Raw genomic sequence first — 26,814 nt, 5'->3', positions numbered from 1 at the left:
CGGATGTCATCCAGGAGTTCTTTCAAAGCCGATGGCTGAGAAATTCTTGCAACAAACACCAAACAGGTCATAGACTTCAAAATAGTCTCATTGGATTTAAAGGGGAATTTTTCTTTGTTTGTTTAGTTTTTTAAAATGTTATTTTTTATGAACAGAGTAAATTAGGCATAGGCCCCTAATTAACATCCTTTGTTTATTTTTTGAACCGCCGTTTTAATCATTTACGTCAAAAATAAAACTTACAATATTGTGACAGTTTCATGTCAAAAGGTGTTTGCATATTGGAGATATTACCAAAATTCAGAGCGTGTCAGCGTGAAAACTTTGGTACTTGATACCTGGGGCAAAATTTCATACAGCGCTGCTTAAAGGCAGTGGACACTATTGGTAATTACTCAAAATAATTGTTAGCGCATAGGGACTTTGTTTTAGTGATATGCGCTATATAAATACGGTTTATTATTATTATTATTATTATTATTATTATTATTATTATTATTATTATTATTATTATTAGCACAAAACCTTACTTGGTAACGATTAATGGGGAGAGGTGGGTAGTATAACACATTGTGAGAAACGGCTCTCTCTGAAGTGGAGTAGTTTTCGAGAAAGAAGCAATTTTCCACGAATTTTATTTCGAGACCTCAGATTTAGAACTTGAGGTCTCGAAATCAAGCATCTGAAAGTACACAACTTCAAGGGTGTTTTTTCTTTCATTAATATCTCGCAACTTCGACGACCAATTGAGCTAAAATGTTCACAGGTTTAATATTTTATGCATATGTTGAGATACACCAAGTAAAAAGAGTGGTCTTTGACAATTACCATTAACGTCCACTGTTTTTAATCGTGCACTGTTTTTAATTCGTGCTTACACTATATCAGAAAAACAAATTGCTTAGCAGGAAATGTATTCCTTGATAAAAACAGTATTACTAACCAAACTTCCATTGTTGCATATAATTCCTTGTTACTGGTATTCAGCTGGTGTTTGCTTATCCTGAAAATCACGTGGAAGTTTGGTTGGTAAAACTAAATCCTGTTTTTACCAGGGCAAACGTTTCATGCTAAGCAAATTTTTGTACCCAGCAGATCTATTAAATTGGGCGGCACATCAGGACTATAGCATGCCTTTTCGTGTGCTTAGCGGTTAGCACCGCTATGAATGCACAGTAAGCAGTTCAAGCAGTTCTATGAAACTGAGCCCATCAGGCATATACGTACACATTGATCTGCAGTCTGCCAATACTATCGCCTGTACATCATTTTTATGATTTTTTTGATAAATATTTTTTCCACGGCAAACAGTATATACAAAGAAAAGGCATTAAAAATATGACTACACAGAGAACAAGCCTGCGGATAACCAAAGAGCGAAAATAATCACTATCTAAAGGCGATCCAGACAATAAAAATAACAAAGGCACAAAAGAGTACGAGGACAAAAACGTCATAAAATATGGAAAATAGCACATCAAATACCATACGAAGTATAAATATACAAACAAATCTTCTGAAAGTTCATTAAAATAAAAAAAAAGTGCCTGTTCATTGGTTGCATTACCAGAAAAATATAGGCCTATAAAATAACGCTCAAAAACCCATTTCAGATAGGTAAGCATACTTGTAGTTATCAAGGAACAGAACAACCCAGATCACATGGCCTATTATACAATATTCAAACTGTCAATTTGCATTTTTCTGTGACGACAAAAACTACATTATCAAGAACTTTACCAGCCAGTTTTGCGGTCTTTCGTCAACAGTTCGAAAGACTTAACTTTAACTCTGAAAATGTACCAGACATATGAACAAAATTACAAGAAAATCAAATCAATATGTTGTGATGACAGTCAGAAAATTAATAATGGTACAAGAATCAATTTCACAGCCTACATACATTGCATAACATAGCAACTGATGTTTACCATTACCAAGGTAACCAAGTCCTCCCACGGAAGTCTCCACTTCATCATTTCAAATTTCTGTCAACAAGGAGGAACACCGCTTGAGTGAATTACTGTGAAGCATATCGAGGCACGTTCTATTAAATTGAATTCGTAAATTGATGAACATTTCCAAGACGAGCAGTAACTGCGACTGAAAATGTACCCTTTGGATTGTCTTCTTCTGTTTTTACGAGAACAACTGTAGGCCTATTAACGGAAATGGTTGATTGATCTGTACCGTACGCTGCGTGGTAATTACGGCATTAACAACAAGTAGGCGTGCGGTATATACATTAGTTTAGAGGGCTGGATGAGAGAGAGGTGCTTTCACCATGATAGCATACATTGCCGGTGAGTGGTGTAGAATAACTGCATGACGTAGTACAGAGTGAAGTCAGTATTATTTGGAAAGAGGGTTTAATTACTGTGTGTGATGATACAAACAGCAAGGACCAGAGGGCGATCTGCCTTTAAATCGCATTATAGAGAACTGGAATAATATTGAAATCTGTGCAAGGTTTACAAATTGATATAAGGTAAAGTATTATTATCTTGTGATTTGAAAATGTGTTTATAGTTTTGTGTGTGTAGCGCGGAGCAGCTGTCTGTTTCGGCACGAAAGCTGCTGCCTGTCGGCGAAAGCTGATGTGCTGGTCAATGGTGTCCCGAGGAAGCCACGCTAGTCGTCAATAACCGTTGCTATACATTTTGTACTATGACTAAACTGGACGGGACATTATTACTATGACACAAAATTGTGTGGTTGGTTTGTTTTATTTGCTTGTTTGTTATATATGGTGACTAGATAAACGGGATGGTTAAATCTACTTTAAGCGTAAGAATATCTTTGGGTGTAACACATCAGGGATCGTGGGATGTACTTCCCCTGTGTGTACTTACATGAGTGCTGAACGTATCTTTGTCATAATGAATAGTTTCAGAAATATGAATACTACTTTAAGAATTGTGAATACTAATTTACGAAATAGGCATGGTAATTTATGAGTGGGAAAACTCTAGCAAAAGTTGCAATTGCATCTCGTTTTTGTTCTCGTTAAAATTTGGTTAACAGCAATGAGGTCATAAGGAACTGCATACATCATCAAATTCAAAATGGTAGAAACTAAATGGAACTATGCAGAAAATAAATACAGGGAGACTCAAAGATGGAAGAGTAGCATATATACTGTCTTTAATATATCAAGACGACGATGGGTACGATTTAAACCTTTTGGGGATGAACATAAACAAATTGACCAGAGCGGGATATGAACCTGCAACATCCGAATTAACATGTCGGCGCTTTACCCAACATGAGCTTTGACAAAGATAAGAAAGAACACACAACGAAAAAAAGACAAGGCAGATATGCCTAAACATTGTTTAAATTGAGGTAATACAATTGGGCAATTACATGTGTACAAGGAAACGATTTGACTGGCTGAATTGGATTAATTGCCCCATATACCAGTTGTTAATTATATCGACATTAATTACTGTAATGAGCGTCTGAATAAACCTCATTAGTGAAAGGGGTTTCATGTGACACCTCTTCCGATATTCACCGCGTGGAAAGGAAATTTAAATCTACACTCTAAAAAAAAAGGGTTTAGATTTGTCGACACATTTCTAATAAGCATAAGTTTTTACCCACTTTTCTCACATGTATAACCTAAAAAATGTTTCTTGTGTGTGTTTGAATGTTACAAACCATGTAGATGGTTTCAAATAATGATAACACATGTTTATCATTTTAACATGTTTATATAACAAGTGGGTACAGCATTCGTAATTCAACTCTAAACACAGTTGTTACAGTGTAGTGGCTGGCTTTGATCAGTAAACTGTTTTGGTTAAATTTTACTGGAAATCTTTTATTGTCAACGTCGATGTGAATAAAAAATAAGAATAAAATTAAATTCATTGGTCTTATTTTATATCCATCTATCCAGTCAATTTCGCTGGAGTCAACTACTTGACTTTTTAATGTAATGATCAATGTGGGTTCAATGATTTTGAATATTTCACGACATACTCAATATTGATCTTTGCATTTCTCTTTTTTGCTTTTCATTTTTTCATGAGAAATAAAAACATAGGACATCACTTTCTATGTTCTTGCTCTCAATTTGTGAAAAGGAAATTAATTTAAACCTGAATAAGTGTTATACTCTCGTTTCTTAATTAAGAGGTAATAATTCAGAAAAAAATCCGTGTGTTATCAAATTATTTCTACGACAATATTAATTAAGAGATTTAAAAGCACAGGGCATCACTGTTTCTGTTCATCACTGTTTCTGTTTAAACTGACTAAGTGTTATACTCTCGTCTCTAAAGGAGGTATTTAGTTATTGAAGAAAACAATTCATGGGTCAGTGTTATGATGGGTTTCTTTTAGTCTGTCGCCATGACACCGGGAAAGAACACCTGCCTGTACCCACCGTATTGATTCACGCGCATAATGCAAACATTGAACGAGTGGTGGAGGAGTTGAATTGCTGCGCAACTATACGATGCAAGACCATGCAAATAAATGTACATTGAGCTCTTATATACAGTTTTATTTATTGTCTCATTAGCTAAAAAAGAAAGGTGCAGGATTAAAAAACATTTACATACAATTAGGAGAGAGAAAAAAAGAAAAGAAAAAAAGTAGCACCCCTGATGGATTTAAAAAAATAAACTAAATTACTACCGAGTTAATCTCCTGATGCCACAATTTAAGAAGATACAATTTAAGAAGAGACAAGAAGAGAAAAGTGTTTGACAATATTTGGGTGAGACGTAATAGGTATTTTTAACGTTGGTGTATAGGCGCACAATACGTCGAACTTAATGGTTTGTCGGACATAATTCGGTTGTCGGAAGTTGCACGCAGTGGACATCCCTGACTAGGCAAAAAGTGTCGGTCATTTTAACATGACTTATTATACATTTCACATACTGGATAATGAAAACTATATGGGTATAGGAGTAAACCTATTTAGTCACAAACAATGACATTTTATCCTTCAATATCCAAATTGTATTGTTTCAACGTCAGCATGGACCACCACAGGAAAAGAAACAAAATTCTCTAATATTAATAACGCATCTACTATTAATTTACGAACCACAATGCACACTATTTTAATATTCACCTTGAAAAAAATACACAATAAATATTTGCATTGTTTCAGCTGCTTTCATTTTACATTAAGATAATAAACAAGGGGGAAATAATTAGTGTAAAGGCCTACGTCAGATGTTTTACATCACAGATGTATAGCCACGGTGGCAGCAGCTTGGGGAAAATAAACTTATCCCGGCGTTAAAAGCAAACACACAAATGGATTCTTTTGACACGCGAGAGTGTAGTAAATTACTAAATAATCACGGAGAAATCTTTCTCTAATAACCAAGGTTAGTGCACAAATCCTTTTAACAAATTATAGGCCAGTGTCCACAAAAATTACATATGAATTCTAATTTAAGTAACGGGCAAAACTTCCGACTAAATTAACATAGTACGGAATTATTGGGTCTATGTAACTTTTCTAGGACAAAAAACACAATGTCCACAGATTTACACGAAACTTACACAGTTTGAAGATAATGATAGTAGAAAGCTTCCCTAAAAATACTACATGCTGAGGTGCTGTAGTTTTTGGGAAATTAGAAAAACAATGTCATGAAAATAATTTTCGTCTCATGAGACGAAAATTATTTTAATCATTTACAAACGTTGTTTCATGACATTGTTTTACTCATTTCTCATAAACTACAGCACCTCAGTAAGTAAGATTTGAAGGGAAGCTTTCCACTATCATTATTTTCAAACCCTGTAAGTTTAATGTAAATCTATGGACATTTTGAAAAAGTATCCAAATACTTTAAAGGTGCAGAACGCTTTGTGGTTTATGTTGTTATTCGATTAGAAGGAAAGCAGAAAAGCCTGGTTCGTTCAGCGCATTATTCCTGGATGTTTTAGCAAAAACAGCCAACATGAATATCATGCAAAATGGATTTGAGTATTCGGATGTTGAAATGTATTTGGCCTATATTAATATAAACTAATGTTTTCGGCTTTTGGTTTTGAAATTGTCAGGTCAGGGGATCTCCCCATTCACATTCAATAACAATTTAATTAAATTCAATTCAATAACAATTTAATTCAATTCAATTCAATTCAATTCAATTCAATTCAATTAATCAATTCAATTCAGAATTTATCAGTACGATAGACAGGATAACAAAACCAAAATCGCATATTCACTATTTGAACCGAGTGGTAAAAAGGTTATTAAACATAGAAATCTGAGTTCAGTCGCCACAAAACCAGGGCAAAGTTTCCAGAGAACTTTCCAGTAATCAACAACTTTTGTTTATTTTTTATTTACAAAACTAGGTTTATATATTGTGTGATGTAAATTAATTTGGGAAGTGTCCTCATCGTGTTAATGGCATTCAGGTTTTTTTGAGAGAAAAATTAAACAACTAAAGTAACATGTATACCCATTTGCGAAGTTATTTATCTGAGCGGAACGAATTTTGGCAGGTGTTTCTGTCTCAAAACGGAAAGCAGACAAGCGGTTGGATATCATGCCACAATTATGTAGAATTTTTTGTACATGGCCAATGGATTTGATTTAATGTCGGGATCCCGAAAATAATTCATTAGTTTTTACTTAAAGGCACTATCACTATAGCGAATTTTGTTTTTGTGTAAGCCTATGTGAATACTTATAACTTTTTCAAATCATGGAGGTCATAAACAGCAATTTACAAACCTCAAAAGAAGGACGTGGTTAAAAAAAAAAGAAAAAAAAAAATCGGATCAAAATCTGCCAAAACATTTGACCCATAAAAACGGCAGTTTTAAAATGTATAATTCTTTTAAACTTTGACCTGGTCTTGATGCAGCAGTCTCAAATCAACTATTATTATGATCAAATCCTCTTGAATTAAATATATAGTTTCTTTGTGCCCTTTAAAATAATTTTAAAAGGTGGGTGGAATACGTTAGTTTCTAGCATGTAGCCTATCTTTATTTCCATAACAGAAGCGGTGTAAGAAAAGAGAAACGCAACTTGCCGACAATCAATATACATCACATCGTGGACTTTGGAACTGTTACGTGGTTCATTTCACCATGAACGCTGAATTATTTTCTCCCTGCTTTTGACTAAATATTGTGATATTTTACCCATTTAAGTTTTGGACCCTACGACCTGCCCTAAATTGAATTAAACAATTAGATAACATATTTATTTCGTTTAATCATATCAGTTAGCTCTTCCTGACTGATATACTTGCCGCGACTGCACGCACGCACCACCATCCTGATTTAACATTCATACAAAATATTTGGTTTTTAAAGGCAGTAGACACTATTGGTAATTACTCAAAATAATTATTAGCATAAAACCTTTATTGATTACGAGTAATGGGGAGAGGTTGATAGTATAAAACGTTGTGAGAAACAGCTCCCTCTGAAGTGCCATAGTTTTCGAGAAAGAAGTAATTTTCCACGAATTTGATTTCGAGACCACAGATTTAGAATTTGAGGTCTCGAAATAAAGCATCTGAAAGCACACAACTTCGTGTGACAAGGGTGTTTTTTCTTTCATTATTATCTCGCAACTTCGATGACTGCAATTGAGCTCAAATTTTCATGGTTTGTTATTGTATGCATATGTTGAGATACAGCAAGTGAGAAGACTGGTCTTTGACAATTACCAATAGTGTTCAGTGTCTTTAAGATATTTATTAAATTGTGTTCCCGTGTGCAAACGCACGCATCAACTTTCATACATTCGTGCACTGCAAGGATTGTTTCATAAATTGAAATTATTGTATTCCTTCCAATCTTTAGAGATTTTCCCAATTTCCTTTCATAAAGTCTCTGTCTTCTTCGATAATCTTTTGAACCTAGTGTTGTGCAGATTTGGAAATAGGCGCACGGTTTTCTTCTCCTCTCATCAAGAGGTTTTTGCCATCAGCGCCTAATTTCAAAAAGACTTTAAGTACAAAAATGTGCTTAGCATGAAATGTGTTCCTTGGTAAAAACAGGATTACCAACAAAATTTCCACGTGATTTTCAGGATTTAGCAAACAACAACTGAATACCAGTATCTATGCAATAAATGAAAATTTGGTTTATAATCTACCAAGGTTTATAATTTACCAAGGAAGAAATTTCATGCTAAGGAAACTGTTGTGCTTACAGGCTTTATGAAACTAGGCCCTGGTACTGACACCGTATACGCATTATTTCGATTTGTCCAACTAGTATGTCCGATCATTTTGGTCTCGATAGACATTTTGCTTATAACGTCGCTTGATTTTGGAGCCCTCGTTAGAGAGTTGCTCATTGGCCCATCCTGTGCGCCGCGCTGACGTCACTATGCTTAAGGTGTTGGAAGGGCAATTAGCGCCAGTATTCATAAAAGTATTTTAAGGGGGCATTGACCAAAATATCCACACATAAAAAGATCAAAAGCAAGTGGTTTATGACAGCATTATGTATCAAGCTGTTTCATAAAGATGATCAAACCTTATATACAAAATGATTGTTTGGTTCCAAGTGTTATAACTACCTCCAAATACCCCGTGTATAATGTGTTTATGTATATACCTTATATGACAATAAAAATCCCATATTTGATGATGTTGCTTACTACATATAGACGTACCCACACCAGTCATCATGTGCCAAGAATTTCCGGGCTCTCCGCCGGCTATCATTAACAAAGACCCCGAGGACAGCAGCGGCGACCTCCAGGCAAACTCGCCGGAAAACAGTGTGACTTTCCGGCGCCGTGTTCTGCTGTTGGGCCGAGCTGGGAGCGGAAAGACCAGCCTGGCCAAGTCTTTGGTCAGCGGTAGCTCGCAAACCTCAGATGGTCAAACCGAGTCTTTAGATGTCCTAGCATGGTGTCCATTCCTAGGAACCACTTATGGTCAGTAAGTTTCATGTGTGTAGTGATTTCTTTAGTTCTGCCCTGTTCCTCTGGCCCTCAAACATAGACCCCTATTGGCCGCCATCTTTGATGAAACGTTCACGTGTGCAAGGCTATCATTGGTTCAGAGTTTTTCGCAGCGCGTACAGGCGTGCACTTTTCCATTGATTTACAACCAAGATGGCGGTCAATGACGTCATGTGCAATATATATTGTTTGTCTTTGGTCAGGGACTATGGAATATATTCATGGTGTCTGTTGACTCTTTTTTCTTTTCCTTTCCTGTTATGTTTTTAACTATTGTTTTATAAGCTCCGTCCTCTTTTAAATGATTGATTTAATTTATCCAAAGATATCAAGTAATAAACCATAAGGAAGAAAGTGACTTGCCATACTCCAAAATTGAGTATACCCTTTAAAGGCAGTGGACACTATTGGTAATTGTCAAAGACTAGCCTTTACAGTTGGTGTATCTCAACATGTGCATGAAATAACAAACCTGTGAAAATTTTAGCTCAATTGGTATCGAACTTGGGAGATAATAATGAAAGAATAAAACACCCTTGTCACCCGAAGTTGTGTGCGTTTAGATGGTTGATTTCGAGACCTCAAGTTCTAAATCTGAGGTCTCGAAATCAAATGCGTGGAAAATCAGAGGGAGCCGTTTCTCACAATGTTTTATACCATCAACCTCTCCCCATTACTCACCAAGCAATGTTTTATGCCAATAATTATTTTGAGTAATTACCAATAGTGTCCACTGCCTTTAATGGATGTTTTCAATAATATTTAAGCACACTGCATGGAAGTGGTTGTAGTTTACAAGAAAGTTCAAGCCTGATAAAACTCATAAAAACAATTTTAAAACAAAAAAACCGAACATGATATGTTCAGTTTCAAAAGCTGATTAGGCCTACCTTTGCCCATACCAATTCGTACCAATGGCTAATGTCTTACACACAGAGGTACGACTCACTTTTCTTGTTACATTGTTTTCTGGTTAACCATGGTGATTTGTATTGTTATATTTTACTTATATCTAGAAAATTTACTCGACTACGAGCTAACGGGATGCGAGAGGTCTTTGGTGCTAGAAGTGTGGGATTTGGCTGGAAGAAGGGTAAGTTGCAATCCTGAATTTAGGAAATAGTTTCACAAACCATAAGAGCGAGAGAAAGAACCCACCTCAACAACGCCTTCTTTTTATCATAGCCATTCGAATCCCATCCGAGATAGGACTATATCCTGTAAGTTTGTAGTTTACTCCATGCAGGACCAAAAGAGTGCTTATCACAGACATACACAAATGGAAAGGCACAACACTACATTTAATTAACACTTTGCTTCAATTATTATTATTTTAAAGGTTTGGCAAACATTTCACCACCTCTTTCTGACCGCTGGTACCCTTCCAGTAATCGTCTTCAACTTCGCTGATCAAAGCAGCTGTGATGACGTGTCTCAAATTGTGGACATGGTATGGGCAAAGGTAGGCCTAATCAACTTTCTGGTAAATATTCATAATTATTCATAATTTTAGACGATTTTCAGTTTCAGATTTGAGCTATTGTTTAACTGAGCTTACCTTGGTGTATACATGGAAGCTCCAACATTGACAGGCCTTTTTAACAATAGGCCCTATTATACGGACTTGAATAGACCCCATTATTTTATTGTATGGTCTATAAAATCAGTAGGGTAGATGACCTTATCGATCCAAACCGGACCTTCTTCAGAGGTATGAACAAATACATATTCAAGGAAAAAGAGGAGCAAAGGATTTAGGAAAGGGATCCAGAAAAAGGTGGATTTACAATTCCCTGTACTACCCATTCACACAATATTCTATTCACGGCGTAGCCATCCACACAACATTTCCCCCAACGTATACCTGATGTGCTTCAATCAACACCCAAATAACACAAAGCTCTTCACCATGGAGATCCATAACAATTACAAAAGATAATTCAAAATGGCATTGGTGTTTCGTCTTGAATCTACCTTTGTTTGTGTGATCTGAAGGATCCTGGCTGTAGATTAGTAATCGTCGGAACACACATTGATAAACTGGGTCAAGAAGAAAGCGCTGAAGGAAAGAGCAAGGATATCTTGGGAGTGATTCGAAACAGACACGCACACTGCACCCAGAAACTACAACAAGATCTCCACAATTTAAAGTGAGTTTTATAGTGATCCGGTTCATCACCCGATATCACCATTAAAGGCACTGGACACCTTTGGTATTGCCAAAGACCAATATTCTCACTTGGTGTATCCCAACATATAGCAAATTTGTGAATTAATTTGGACTGCATAATACAAGTTTTTTTTTTCAAATTCATATAATCCAACCCAATGTCAAGAAACAGGTCCTGGAGGTTTGTACATAAATAAACTAGCTTCTGAGACCTGGTAATTAAAAATAAACTTTCATGCCCAAAACAATTCCTGTTTTAAAGTTCCTATATCTATTCCGATGTCAAGAAACAGGTCTCAGAGGTTAGTACATAAATGTACTAGCCTCTGAGACCTGCTGGTAATTTAAAAAACTGTCATGCCTATAGTAATACAAGTTCTGTTTAAAACTCCTTTATCCATCCCCATGTCAAGAAACATGTCCTGGAGGTGAGTACATAAATATACTAACCTCTGAGACCTTGTAGTTCAAAAAACTTTCATGCCTAACACAAGTTCTGTTTTAAAATTCCTATATCCATCCCCTTGTCAAGAAACAGGTCTCGGAGGTTAGTACATAAACATACTAACCTTTGAGACCTGGTAAATTAAAAACATTTTACTTTTGCCTTCCTTTATTTCACTTATATAGGAACATACCAAAGCCCAGAACACCGAAAGATGTAGAGAGGATGAAAAAACTAAAAGACAGGCTTGGGCGTTTCCCCAAACCTCCAAGTAATATCATTGGAAGCAGCAGCAAGACTGCCAAGGTATACGTATAGCGAGGAATCTTTAACCAATCAACTCTTTATTTATTCTTATCAGAGGCTTTCCTGCCTTGTGTCCATTATGTCCCGTTGCTTGTGCATTTCTTCATTTGCTATACGCTTAATGTAGGCTATGCCGTTTCTTGTAAAGTGCTTTTGGTACCCAGCGCTCTGAAAATTCCCAGGATTTTGTTAAAGGGTTCCGGTACTTTTGGTACGACACAAAACACTGGTTTACATTAAATTTAGATGTGCTAAAGATAATGATAGTAGAAAGCTTATTTTTTGAAAAATTACATGACTAGGTGCTGTAGTGTTTGAGAAATGAGTAAAACAATTTCACAAAAGTAATTTTTGCTTCAGTAAGACGGAAATGATTTTAGCATGTACTAACGTGACTCTCCTGAAAACTTTGCTCTGTGATTTTCCCTTTTTTATCTCAAAAACGTGGAAACTGATGAAGCTGAAGTAGGTACATTTTCTTACGTACATTTTGTTTCAAAGTGAGTGGGGATTCATTTCATGGCCAAAAACTTGATCTACGAAAGGATACAAAACTCACCGTTCATGCTCATTTCCTTGTTCAGATGGGAACCATTCATTTTTTGTGTTGGTACACCTACATATGTTCGTCTGTCCTTTGTCTTTGTGAGTCTTATTTGCAGTGTTATAGTCTGTCAGTAGCTAAGGATACAACAGCCAATGTTTCACCCAATCCTAAGTTTTGCCCTGATTAATAATGTTGGCTACTGTTTATAACTGTCACTGTTGATATCATAAAACACCAATTTCGTATTTTATCATGTAATACCGAAATGAATGTTTTATTGATTTGGACTGAATTTAATTTCTTTGTACAAGTGGCAAACTGTAGGGCGTTCACATTCATACTTATTAATTACTGATCCAAAGGTTATTAATTTTTAAAACCAGGGTCTAGACGACGTAAGGAAGGAAATTCTCTCGGCGGTCTTAGAGGCAAACAAGAGCTCGTCATCGCTCGATCAAGCCACGCCCATAAGACAAGCTACATCTGAGGTTTATGACGACATAATGGCACTACGAAAGGAATCTAATGTAGTCGTATCATTCCAAGAGGTCAAAGAACTGTTTAGAAAACATGAAACTGAACTGAGTAGCGTAATTGAGAAAAAGGAACTGACATTCTTTGAAAGTTCGGTAAGTTTTTGAGAAAAGATTTGTTTAATTTGTCTCTTCTTTTGTTTGTAATGAGCGTGCCGTCGTCTTAATCACAAACCAAAAAGAGAACATGCATGCCAGGGAAAATTGTTTGTTAATTGTCGAACAACAAACTTAGGTACAATAACAAACTTTCAGAAGATACTATAAGAAAACATACAAAACCTAAAAACCACTACCAGGAAAACACATACTTGAGTGAGATACTACCTCTTTCTCAAAAAGTAGCCCTCCATACCAATTAAGTGTTTACGCTGATAGCTATTATGTGTAATTATTATTAGTCTCCATGCTTTTAAACCCAGGTGTTTCTGACACCAATAGCAAGCATCCTCATATCGGTAGGTTTCCTAAGGCAAGTCAGCTCTGGTGATTAGTGTCACCCATTAGGCATCCTTGAATTAATGACCAGAAATATAATATATATTTTGTTTTGTCTCACAGGGAGTCATACAAAGTTATCCCAACACCAGGGACCCGAATGATGAATCAGAGGCCCTGATTTGTACAAACCCTTCTGCCTTAGCTAAAGCACTTTGCCTTGTTCATATGAGTGACACCAAGAAAGCATTTCGGTTCGAAGCGAAAAGATTCTGGCCCAAGACAGAAGATGGAAACTCCAAGAAACCAAACCCAGCTTTGCTCGTACAAGCTTTGGAGGAAGTTGCCACAGAGGGATTGATCAGGGAATGCATGCTTCCTCTGTTGTGGCAGGTAGGTTGAACAAGTAAAAGATATCTTTATACTTTTGGAAATTGTCAAAGCAGAGACCAGTATTTTAACCTGGTGTATCCCAACATATGCATGAAATTGGCTGAATTGGTTATCAAAGTTTCAAGAAAATCTTGAAACATCATTGTAACATAAAAATTGTCCGCTCTTAGATGCCTCAGGACGATTTCAAATTTTGGGGTGATTGGTACAACTTGAGGTCAGTACTAAATAAACTGTTGATGAGAAGCTTTGGAAAACCCATTTCTTTGTCATTATTAAAATAATGCATCCATTCACATCGTCGAAGAAAAAGGCATTACTTGGCTATTTAAGACAGTCATGTATACTCTTGATGATGTTTTCATTTTGGTTAATGGAGTATGATTCTGAGTTCTGACAACAGTTAACAATTAATTGATTGCCTATCCAAACTGTTAAGGATCTTCACATGAATGAGAAACAGACCAGGCTAGTGATCGACCTGATGGCCAGGCTAGGACTTCTCAACAGGGCTGCTGATGCTCACTGTGATGCAGAAAAGGTACCTCTGGAATTACCTCAGTACCCTGGTCTACTAGCTAAGGCACAGTATCGACTACCACTCCTTGGACTAACGCCTGTTACTGGACCGGTGAGTGATTTTTATTTAAGTTTAGTTCAAAGGTGTTCAAAGCATTCGTTTTTTTATAATGAACAAAATGTTTGATACTAATACTAAAACTTAATAATAATACCAAAACTTATATAGCACCCGAATCATGTAAACATGCTCTAGCATGGTTAGGATAAGGAATGGTGCTTCTGTAAGAATGGTGCTTCTGTATGACATTAATGATGCAGTTAAACAATAGAATTGATAGGACACATACTATTATGGGGATGATAAGGTTGGGGTTTACACAGTAACAAATTTTAGCATAAGTTAGGCACACTAGTTAAAGAATGACTTGGCACAAGATGGAGCGAGAAAGACGAGTTGGCTAGAGTTTGGTTTTAAGATAAGAATGAGCGGGCTCACTATTAGGATTGAGAGGACACAAGATGTGGAGTAAAATGGCAAATGTAAGGGAATGAGTTGGAACAGGATAAGAACGAGTTGGCGAAAATGGGGAATGATTTGGCACAAAATGGAGAATGAGACGGCACTATAGGTGGGGAACGAGACGGCACAAGGTGGGGAAACGAGACGGCACAAGGCAGAGAGCAAGACGGCACAAGATGGAGAACAAGAAGGCACAAGGTGGAGAAAGAGATGGCACAAGGTGGAGAACAAGAAGGCACAAGATGGCGAACGAGATGGCCTAAAATGGAGAACGAGACAACACAAGGTGGGGGAAACGAGACGTCACAAAATGGAGAACGAGACGGCACAAGGTGGGGAAACAAGACGGCACAAGGTGGAGAAAGAGATGGCACAAAGTGGAGAACAAGACGGCACAAGATGGAGAACGAGACGGCACTAAATGGAGAACGGGACGACACAAGGTGGGGAAACAAGACGGCACAAGGTGGAGAACAAGAAGGAACAAGGTAGGGAACGAGACGGCACAAAATGGGAAACGAGACGGCACAAGATGGGGAAACGAGATGGCACAAGGAAGAGAACAAGAGGGCACAAGATGGAGAATGAGACGGCACAAGATGGAGAACAAGAAAGCACAAGATGGAGAAAGAGACAGCACAAGGTGGGGAACGAGACGGCACAAAATGGAGAACGAGATGGCACAAGATGGAGAACAAGACGGCACAAAATGGAGAACGGGACGGCACAAAATGGAGAATGAGAGGGCACAAGATAGAAATTTGAGCCATCAGATCTTTAAAAAATCTTTGTCCTACCTCTATTTTGATAATGCGATACATTCTTTATGATTAAATTATAACTGTTGGTTAATGTAAGAGGGGAACTTTTTCTACTTGATTTCTGTATTCATTGTCTTTTCACAGACACTAAATTGGACGCCAAAACCATTCAAAGGCGATGCACAGATCTGTTGGAGATATACATTTCCACTGGGAACACCCCAAGGTCTGATACCCAGACTTCTTGTCGTGTGTCGAGCCAATATACAAGGTGCCATGTACAGACATCATTGGAAGAATGGAATACTACTTAAGATTGGTCAGGTAACTACAACGGTTTTGCTGTTTTGGGATTTGGGGAGAGTTGGCCCAAAGTAGGGGCCCAATACTTGACAAGCTTTGCTTTCTAGAGACCCCCTTCCACATCCATGATGGTTTAAGTATTATCTGCTATTGTTTAAAATGTTACTTTTAATATAATACCATCTCTTCTGTTATTTTATATCTATGTATTGTCATGATTTTTGGGAAATTAAAGTAAATTAAACTAAACTAATCTATAAAAAGGTGGGAATTGCACAATCAAATTGGCCAAAAAAATTACTATTTCAAACTTCAGACCAGATATACATGTATAAGGATATACAATGGCTAATACATTAATTTCAAAGCCTTTTTAAGTTTCCAAAATTAGTTACTCATCATTGTTATATCAACATGGTAACATGTAGGCCATAATTATGACTTGAACTCAGCTATAATAATTGTTGCCTTATCATTCATAATGACTATAACTTTCTATTCTCCTCAATGTCCTTTAACTCTTCTGTACACTATTAGGGGCTAGCTGTATAATTGAGTTTTTGAGAACAATTTCAATGACACTGTCACAATAGCATTTGAAGATGTTGCTGTATAATTACTATGCTTGAATATAGCAATACACTTTTTATGCATCAGATAAGATAGGATAGAAACTAAATCGCTGCGCCCAATTTCAAAGGGCTGTTTTAAAAGCCCCAAAAAGATGAAAAAGGTTTCTGCCAAGCAAAAGTGAGCTGAGTCAACGATGCTAAATTTATGTGCTGAAGCAGCTCTATGCAATTAGGCGCTGGTAAAAAACCCTGGCTTAACCGTAAGTCCCCCCCCCCCCTACAGAATAACAAAGGTTTCTGCTCTAAGCAAAAGTGTGCTAGATAGCAGTCACACATATGACATTATAAGCTGCTCTATGAAATTAGGCCATACAAATCCATCACAATGAAAATGAAATTAAAACAATGCTTGATTTATCTGCTTTAGGTATCTGTGAATATCAAACAACCTGAAAACAGCCAGAAAGCAGAGAGTCTTGACATTTTCGTCAGGGTAACCATTGATGAAGAAGGACAGAAGAAGGCAACTGAAGTATTATGGGTAGTACTGGCACGCTTTCTAGTCATTGCTCAACAGTTTCTGACTACGTGGCCTGGTGTTTATTATCAGGTATGTCTTAGTCCGCAGAAAAATATAAAGTTTTGAAGAGAGGATTGAGTCAGAAGTTAGGGAGAGACATGGCAGAACAAGGGGTTCTGCTGAAGGGGGAGAGAAGGTATGAGATAAAAGGTGAAGAGAAGGTAAAACAGTCAAGGTAGAATTGTAATTTGAGGGACAGAGAAAGTAGAAGGGGAAATGGGTAAAAAAGAGAGAGGTAAGAGAGAAGGCTAAAGGCGCTGGACACTATTGGTAATTACCAAAATAATTGTGAGCATAAAACGTACCTGCTAATGAGCAATGGAGAGCTTTTGATGTTATAAAACATTTATCACTTGACTTTTAAAAGACTGCAGGCCTGAAGCTTTGTTCTAGGCATTTAAGAGCACACTAATCAATGTGTAACAAGGATGTTTTTTCTTTCATTATTCTCTTACAACTCCGATGACCAGTTGAGTCAAATTTGCAAAGATTTATTACTGTTTGCATTGGGATAGAGCAAGTAAGAATAATGGTATTTGAAAATTACCTAAGGTGTCTAGTGCCTTTAAAGAGAAGTTAGAAAGGCAAAGGAGGTAAAAGAGATTGGACCACACAAGCTTATATATACACAATATTATCCAAGGAGATAAAGAGGAAAACTTTCCCCTTCAGTACAGTTTATGTTTTAAAACTTGGCGTGTCATGGCTTAACAGTTAAGAGCACCGGATTCCAACTCTGGTGTTTCATGAAAGAAGTTCATCTGGGGTTCAAGTTCAGGTCGTGCCACTTGTGTCCTTTGCTTCGTAAAGTTGGGGAGGTAGAGCTTTCTGCTCTAGCAGCCAGGCTTCTGATGGATGATACCCAAGCCTATATCCGTATATGTACTGTTAATGAGGTAATTCTATTTCAGCCCCAGGAGTAGGTGAAAACGGCCCCTGAAAAAAAGGTGATACGTAGACCACACCTTGCCTTCAGGTTGTGTGTTAGTCTACTTGCTTTACAAACAAACTCTTCATCTGAGAGAAAACAAACTAAAAGTTTCTTCGTTCATCCGCAGATTTCTATACTGCCAAGTTTTATGTATTACGAGACTGACGTATCAGTGGATGAGCTACCAATTGAGTTGTTTGATATCTTCAGATCATCTGCAAGTGGAGTATCTGTAATGAAAGTCAGTGTTCAAGACACAGATTGTGAAGTTGACTTAGACTTGCTCTTCCCTTTACCAGGTAAGTTTAAAGGGACACGTTGCCTTGGATCGGGTGAGTTGTTTGATGGAAAGTGTTTGAAACTATTTATTTTAAAAACCTTATGGTAAGAAAGATATTGGTTAGAAAGATGTTTTAACAGAAGAATATAATGATCCACATCAGTTTGCCTCGAAATTACGAGGGTTGTTGTTTTACTTTGAGGACTAGCCCAGTCCACCATTTTGTGGAGTCAAAAATTGGACTCCACAAATGCTGTGCCATGTTAGTTCACAATGTATTAGGAAAAACCGTGCAATTTCAAGACATAATTGTGTGTTGATCATTAAGTTCTTTTAAAAGATCAACCAAACTTTCCATCGGTAAAAAATAAGGTCACCAAATATGATCAACACATTTGTTCATAGGTCAATCTTCACCATGCCTCAAATCTTGCATTTTGACTGAGCATAACATGATGTGCAAAAATAGTACCAAAGTTCAACATTTTATTTGCAATCTGTGATGTTTATGACAGGCGAATCCAAACTTTCCATCTTTAAATGGCTGCAGTGGCTTGCAAGCCTAGACATTCAGCTAAGTGAGTCAACACCAAGCATCGATGAACCCGAGCCATCACAGTCCGACACGGACTCTCAAACAAGCCTCAGACCGTCCGTGTCCCCCACTGTCCTCTCCCCATCTCCTACCCGGTCAGACAGTCCTCGGGCGCTGAAATCACCACCAGTCAAAGTCAATAAGAAGAAAATGGAGATTAAATGGAAGTTGGATAATGGTTGGAGGAAGGTTTCACTCGAAGAGGAGATGAAAGAAATTCAGAAGGTATGAGTTAAACTTTTAACATATTTTATCAGGTAAGTCAGCACACTTGGCCCCGGAATCCGATGGAATTTGGTCTGACCTGGTAGTTTTAAGAGAATGAGGACCTCACAGTTTTTTCAATGGAATATTAAAGAGCAATGTTGAGCAATGTTTAGCTTGTGTTTGATAGACATGAACAGAAAACCACATAATGAAACTAATTGGGATGGTCGTTCCAAAATAAAGTACTTTTTGAGTTTTGTGTTTCACATTGGCTTTTAACAAAATACATATTGAGTTTTGTGTTTCAGGTTGCATCAATGATTTGAAAAAAACACTAACTTCTTGTGTTTTGTGTTTCTATGTGGTTTCTGAACGTTTTTTTTATCGAATATCTTTCAGATTGTCAAATGTTTGCTTGTTTGACTAACTATACCACTTGAGAATTGTGTTTCAGGTGGCTGAATATTGAGTTCCAAATAAACAAGTTCCTTTGGTGTTTTGGGTGGCTGAATGTTTGTTTAAAGAAAATACCGAAAAATTTCTGATTTGTGTTACAGGAAACAAAACTGAATATAAAGTTTGTTTCTGTTTTGTGTTTCAGGTGGCAGCTTCCTTTGTGGCAGCCGTTCTTGCCAACTCCATGGCCCAGTTTATAACAGAACGCTCTAAAGCGGATAACTACGGGCCCCCAATGGAGAGAGAAGCTAAACAGGCTGCAGTGTTAGCCTCAGCTCGAGCCGCTCAGGCAGCCCAGAGCGGTAACCCTGAAGCAGCCGCTATGGCCGTCGTCGCAGCATCTCAAGCTATTGAGAATGCAATGCTTAACAAGAAGAGATCAGGACATAAGAATAGTAGTGCTATGATTAAGAGTAGAATGTGCATCATCATGTAAATCACATCATGACCATACACTGATGTGTGTTAGCACTGTGTACATGTACACTCAGTACTTTCCCCAGAGTCCTGTGAAAAAAATCACAGCCATTTCACTCGGGGAGATTCGAACCCACGACCTTTGCAATTCTAGAGAAGTGTCTTGCCAACTAGACAACTAAGCAAAATTAACAGGATACAAGCCACAGATAGTACAAGTACGATGTTATTTTGGTTGGAATTATTCTGGTAAGTAAACATACTTTTGTTGTTCTTAGCTACTTTTTGTGCTTGAGCAGCTCTATGAAATTGGGCCCTGACCTCAGCCCAATTTTATGGCTCTGCTTACCGCTGAATTCTGTGCTTACGATCATTATTCTCTGCTTACCCGCAAGTGCCAATGTTTTGCACTGGCTGTGTAAGCCTAGAATGCCGAGAATTATGGAGTCAAAATTCTCAGCTCACCCGTGAAGTATGCTTGACGAAAGCACAAAATCCCTGCTTCCATAAGCGCCGATTCTTTGCTTAAGTAAGCAGAGCCATGAATTTGGACCCTGTTCTCTTCAAGTAGTAAGAAATCTACTCTAGAATGATTGGGTCATTGTTCGAGTCCAAATGGAGTAGTTTTTTTTTTTTTTTTTTTTTTTAAACCAATCCACACGACTCAGAAGTGCACTAAGTGCACACAGTGTTTCACATTGTTGCAGGGTAAAAACAAATTATAGTAATATGAAATAATATTGATTCATCTTTCAAATTAACTTTATGCTTTGTCTGGCTTTAGAGGGTAGGCACTGGTTTCGAGATAAAATTATATTATTTTAAAATGTGAAAAATTATACCATGTACCGGAAGTCTCCCGAACCTCCGATAATCTACTCCGCGGCAGTAGAATAAAGAAAGACAGTTCTCTAAGAACAAACTCTACCTGGCAAGTAGATACACACATGGTGTTACCGCAAACCAAATATACAAATTTATACCATGTTAACACCACCTGGATGAAAAAGGAGCTTGAAACAATTCAATTAGTGGGTAATATAGTGTATATTTTATTAGTTTTTTTTCTTTTAAAAATAGAACACTTGATATGAAAGCAAATTATTTTGACCGAACAAAAGAATTTTTAAGGTTTAAAGAATCACAGTTTGAAAGGCTAAAACTGGCTAACAGAGCAGCATCAAACATCCAACTAAAAAATTATTATGTGCAATATTGTAAATAATGAATTATTTCACCAAAAGCAACCAGAAAGATAAATGTAATTTTCCTATAATTATTGTTATAATTATTATTCCTTTCTCAGCACTTTGATCATTGTTAAAGGCGCTATATAAATACCTATATTATCATTATTTATTGTCTGATAAGATAACGCATGCATTTTTTTATATATGTACATTTCTGGCAGTTCAAACTAAAATATATGTATAACATTGAAGATCTACCAGGCAGTAAACTGTGATCATTTTTAAAAATTCTCATCAAATTTATAAGGTTTAAAGACAGTGGACACTATCTGTAATTAACCAAGACAAGTCTTCTCACTTGCTGTCTCTCAACAATAACCTGTGAAAATTTGAGCTCAATCGGTCATCAAAGTTGCGAGATAATAATGAAAGAAAAAACACCCTTGTCACACGAAGTTGTGTGCTTTCAGATGCTTGACTTAGAGACCTCAAATTCTAAATCTGAGGTCTTGAAAACTACGTTACTAACTTACTTCAGAGGGAGCTGTTTCTCACAATGTTTTAGACTATCAACAGCTCCCCATTACTTGTTACTAATTAAGGTTTTATGCTAATAATTATTTTGAGAAATTACCAATAACGTCCACTGCCTTTAAGCATCATTCCAAAAGCAATTGATCAAAACTCATTATACCTGTCCTATATCTATTTCCATATACAACGGTCGTGATTATCCAATACATGGCAAAATAAAGAATGACACATGTTACATGTTCCACTAATCCAATAAAAAAGATCCATGTGTAAGTTATATAATGCAAAATATGTTGGGGGAAATAAAAGCAAGATAGAAAAATAGAAAAACACATCCTTTAACCATTTCTGTCCACTATTCTAGGCTTTAACAAGGCTGATCCTCTTTTCATGCACAATTTGATAATTATTTATAATTTCTATGTTTGAAGTTCCTGAAATAAATCAAAATCATTCTACATCTAAAAAAGAAAAAAGAAAAAAAAATCAAAAATATTTTTTTACATATTGGCAAGATTTATCACAAGGTGGAGTGTGGATCAACAACTGAATTGTTGTAATTTAGTATTTTCTTCATGCATAAGTCATTTACTTCTGCATACAGGGAAGGAATTTCTTTTTAAACTGGTCAGTGATATTTTAGCAAATACATAATATGATAATAAAAATTAATAAAAGGCCCACTGATTATAGAATTCATACCAGAACCAATCCTCCAGAGAATTATTTCCATCGCAAAGCTCACTGATTCTAATGTTCATACATGTACTAGGACCAATCCTCCAAAGAAGTAATTTCATCTGAAAGCTCACTGATTCTAAAGTTCATACCAGTACCAATCCTCCAGAGAATTATTTCCATCTGAAAGCTCACTGATTCAAAAGTTCATACCAGTACCAATCCTCCAAATAAATATTTCCATCTGAAAGCTCACTGATTCGAAAGTTCATACCAGTACCAATCCTCCAAATAAATATTTCCATCTGAAAGCTCACTGATTCGAAAGTTCATACCAGTACCAATCCTCCAAATAAATATTTCCATCTGAAAGCTCACTGATTCAAAAGTTCATACCAGTACCAATCCTCCAAATAAATATTTCCATCTGAAAGCTCACTGATTGTAAATGATTATGCCAGTACCAATCCTTGAGAGAAAAATTTCCATTTCACCATTAGTGTCAAGTGCCTTTAAAAGGAACATGTGCAAGTAAAAGCACCTATTTTATGACTGGGTGGTTAATTCCTTTGACTGTTCTTGAAGATAACCCAGGTTGGCGACTCAAAAACCTAATGGGGCAATGAGTTCCACAAGATACTGGGTCTGGTGTCCGTCCTTCCATTATGTCAAGAGCTCAGTGTAGCAGCCATCACAGACACGGACAGGCTTTTTAGATGATGCAATGGTTGCAGATTTAGCTGAACACTCGTTGCAGAAGATGTTTCCACACTGACGACAGTGATGCTGTTAACAAAGAAAGACGGGAAAATGGTGTCATATTAAAAGTTTGCTGGTGCATGAGGCATTGGATGCACTCTGTATAGACCTTCCATTTTTTGATAAACAAACCGCGCTGGTTGGCATGAACCGCAAAGTTTTTTGAAAAGCGTTCTTTTCTTCATTCGTGTTTTCTACTTTTGTTTATTTATTTCCATTGTTATCCTCCTGCTACTGTATGTTCTTGCTGTGTTTTATCCAAATAAATTCAAATCAAATCAAATCAAATCAAATCAAATCAAGTCAAGTCTACCTACCCTCCTGACAGTCACAGAGAAAGCCTTTTCACATCCCATGCAGTTCTTGACCTCTTGATCATCAGCCCACTTGCGAGTCATCTGTCTGGACTGAACTATCTGTAAGTTCTGGTTCTCTCGTCCGAGTTCATGCATGGCAGCTTGAGCGTCCTCTAGTTTGCGTTTGAGCTGTACCACCTTGGTTTGCAGTTTCTCAGCATCTCCCTCGCTAGCTAGACATCTGTGGAGAGAATACATTGAGGAAAGTCATTAAATACAGAGGCTATTAAAACAAACTCTTGTGCTTTCTGGTTTTGTCTTGATGGCTTTCTGCACCGACACCCCTCCTCAGGGGTCGCTATGATCCCTGACCCCTTCTCAGGGGTCATCTCATGGGTCAGTGGTGCGCATGGAACTGTCAACCAAGCCAGAAAACACAGGGGTGAACCCCTTCTTTTCTATGATAAATGTACTGTGTTCTTTTACGGCTTTTAACCAATTTTAAGGACAAAGCAAAGGCGAAGCAATAATGGTCAGTATATTGCTTAATATACCCTCAAAATAACAACAACAACAACAACAAAAAACTGACCTTTCAAGAAGCGTTCTCCTTTCATCTTGATTATTTTGAATGGTAGCTTCCAGCACTGAAATAAGGAAAACAGTTTAGTTGCGATAATTCTGTCCGAAATACATGAAATATTTTGTTAATAAATGACATACTGTATGACAATGCACAAAAGTAAACCACTAAAAGTTACAATACACATTAGAACCAAAAATACAATGAAAGGTTTTTACAGATGCTATGAAGTAGCATTAAAAATATGCAATACATGTTTAAAAATTCTAAGAACATCCAAGAAAAATAGAAAAAGTATAACCAAAAATTGAAACCACTTAAAAGTTAGGCAATGTTACAGATATTATGTACATATTTGAACAATAAAAAGCTTTCTTGAAAATAAACAATTTCAGTAGACATTTAACAGCATTTAAGGAATCAATACTTCTGATGTGGCCCGGCAATTGGTTCCAGAGTTTGGGACCGGCCATCATAAATGTCCTTTACCCTGATTTTATTCCGACATTTATTGGTAGGAATTTGTTATGTTAGGTGATTAGAAGATCAGAGTGAAAAACGTGTACAATCTCTGGTCTGAAGAAGGTTAAAAATACATGGAGGGCATAAATTGTACAAGGCTTTAAAAACAAAAACAAGAGAATCTTAAATTCAACTCCGATGGTTTACAGGCTCTGAGAAAAGAAATACACAACTACAAGCCGACTCGTTCTTTCCCCCTTTAGTGACTGCTTTACTTCCTGCAAGAAAATCTGCAGGCTCAGAAAGACTTTGAGATAATCCTGAAATCAGAAAAAAAAACAGAGCTGCCAACATTTGCATCTTGCAATCAGGGAGATTTGGAACACATTCCGGAAGTCTCTCGAACAATCCAATAAATCTACTCTGTGGTCGTAGAATATATAGCAAGACAGTTCTCTAAAGAACAAACTCTACCAGGCAAGTAGATACACACATGGCGTTACCGCAAACCAAACATAATACAACAATCAGGGAGATAAGTAGAATTACTTCAACATAATAGGGAAGAGTTTCCATGATCAGGAAGATTTTGACATTTGTTTGCAGAACCATGGAGAGTATGGCAGCTTTGGAAACCCTAGAAATAACATGCCTGATAATAAATAATAACAACAACATTTATAATGCGCACATATCCACCTTGAGGGATGCTCAAGGCACCTATAACAAGGTAGATTAAACATCATGCAAAAATAGAATTAGCTGTTGCAAACAATTTACCAACCAAAATGACCGATGGTATAAATGCAAAAAGTAGTTGATGGCCTGACGTTTCGACCCTAGCAGAGTCTTTCTCAAGAGGCTAAATGACAACACAACAAACATGAACAGGTAACTACATTGTAAGTGTACCATAAGCAGTGAAGTGGAAATACATGAATAGAGAGAGTCCATAAGTAACAGTGAACGCAAATAAATAAACATCATTTAATATACTCAAACAACATCTCTTATATCGTTGCGGTACCCGCTGCCAAAACATAGGATTCAAACCGCCTCTAGCTAACAGGCAACCTCGGTAGTCTAGTTGGTAAGACACTGCTCTAGAATTGCAAGGGTCGTGGGTTCGAATCCCACCCGAGTAACATGCCTGTGATATTTTTTCACAGGACTCGGGGAAAGTACTGAGTATACAGTGCTAACACACATCGGTGTAAGGGTTAAAACCAAAATTATTATTAAACAACGTTGTTTACAAGACTGTGAAATACACTACATCTTAACTGAGGAACTCATTTATTAGATAGGTTTTCAAGATTTAAAAAAAAAATTTTTTTGATTGGCCGGCATTTTGATGGAATGATGGAATTTTGTAACAAGAATGAAAACAAACTCTTCTGAACCACTACCCACCTGCAATCTCTCCTCTGAGTTCATCCACAACTTTCTCCAGTTCCTGTCTTCTAGTATCGGATTGAACCAGATCACTACGTATCGTACTCAGGTTTTCATTCAGAGCGCAGAGTTGCAAATTGGAGCGTTGCTCGATGTCTTCTTTCTGGTTCTGCAGGTCAGCTTTGGCTTGTTCCTCAGAAGCCTATCGTCAAATATTAAAAATATCAAGTTATAAACCACAAGGGAAACTGACTCACAGTCTCCTGATGATGACTAGAGCAAGCTAGTTGAAAACGTTCAGACCAATTTAAGAACTGAATCCGCGGTAGTACAGTTAATAACAATCATACACGTATATAAGCTAAAGAAGTAGTCCCAGCTGATTTTCTACCTTTCGCCCAGGTAGAAATAAAAAAGCAGGACAGTCCTTTTCAGAACTGAGAAGTCGCCGAACAATCTGATAAATCTACTCCATGGTAGTAGAATATATAGCAAGACAGTTCTCTAAAGAACAAACTCTACCTGGTACCAATGATGGATAATTTTAATTCAATTTTCGGCTGAAGAAAGAGAAATTGACTGTATTTGACTACTTCTTAATGACCTACCAGTTTATTCTGCAGTGCTGCAGACTCATCTCTGAGCATTGTTTGTACTTTAGAAGCTACTTCTTTATGACTTACAAGTTTATTCTGCAGTGCTGCGGACTCATCTCTGAGCATTGTTTGTACGTTATGAGCCACTTCTTTATGACTTACCAGTTTATTCTGCAGTGCTGCACTCATCTCTGAGCATTGTTTGTACGTTATGAGCCACTTCTTCATGACTTACCAGTTTATTCTGCAGTGCTGCACTCATCTCTGAGCATTGTTTGTACGTTATGAGCCACTTCTTCATGACTCACCAGTTTATTCTGCAGTGCTGCACTCTTCTCTGAGCATTGTTTGTACTTTAGAAGCCACTTCTTCATGACTTACCAGTTTATTCTGCAGTGCTGCACTCATCTCTGAGCATTGTTTGT

General features: G+C 37.0%; 2 protein-coding genes across 3 annotated transcripts in view; one reads left to right on the top strand and one right to left on the bottom strand.

Moving 5' to 3' along the window:
• Nucleotides 1-2,413: 2,413 nt before the first annotated feature.
• LOC117307250 lies at nt 2,414-19,962 on the top strand. The gene is made up of 14 exons (XM_033791939.1): nt 2,414-2,488; nt 8,621-8,893; nt 9,937-10,013; nt 10,260-10,382; nt 10,916-11,070; nt 11,721-11,841; nt 12,772-13,017; nt 13,483-13,752; nt 14,192-14,383; nt 15,700-15,879; nt 16,858-17,040; nt 18,069-18,240; nt 18,737-19,041; nt 19,625-19,962. The coding sequence occupies exons 2-14, from the start codon at nt 8,641-8,643 to the stop codon at nt 19,913-19,915; spliced, it is 2,568 nt and encodes an 855-aa protein (XP_033647830.1). The 5' UTR covers nt 2,414-2,488; nt 8,621-8,640; the 3' UTR covers nt 19,916-19,962.
• A 2,881-nt stretch (nt 19,963-22,843) lies between these two features.
• The window catches only part of LOC117306799 (early endosome antigen 1-like), a 38,583-nt gene continuing 34,612 nt past the window's right edge, over nt 22,844-26,814 (bottom strand). For both annotated transcript variants that reach the window (XM_033791318.1, XM_033791319.1), the window contains 4 exons: nt 25,812-25,995; nt 23,946-24,000; nt 23,375-23,594; nt 22,844-23,084 (listed from right to left, as the gene is read on the bottom strand). In XM_033791318.1, coding sequence (XP_033647209.1) covers nt 22,962-23,084; nt 23,375-23,594; nt 23,946-24,000; nt 25,812-25,995 — 582 coding nt within the window. In that variant the 3' untranslated portion in view covers nt 22,844-22,961. The remainder of the gene's footprint in view (nt 23,085-23,374; nt 23,595-23,945; nt 24,001-25,811; nt 25,996-26,814) is intronic.

The sequence above is a fragment of the Asterias rubens genome, chromosome 2 (genome assembly GCF_902459465.1).
Source record: "Asterias rubens chromosome 2, eAstRub1.3, whole genome shotgun sequence".
Taxonomy (NCBI): Eukaryota; Metazoa; Echinodermata; class Asteroidea; order Forcipulatida; family Asteriidae; genus Asterias; species Asterias rubens.
The sequence above is the reverse complement of the archived record's forward strand: the minus strand, read 5'-3'. Positions and strand labels throughout refer to the sequence as shown.

Coding starts and splice junctions, on each gene's coding strand:
- LOC117307250 (XM_033791939.1), top strand. CDS start 8,641: ATGTGCCAAGAATTTCCGGGCTCTCCGCCGGCTATCATTAACAAAGAC. Junction 11,842..12,771: donor GCAGCAGCAAGACTGCCAAG/GTATACGTATAG, acceptor TTTTAAAACCAG/GGTCTAGACGACGTAAGGAA. Junction 19,042..19,624: donor AGATGAAAGAAATTCAGAAG/GTATGAGTTAAA, acceptor TTTGTGTTTCAG/GTGGCAGCTTCCTTTGTGGC.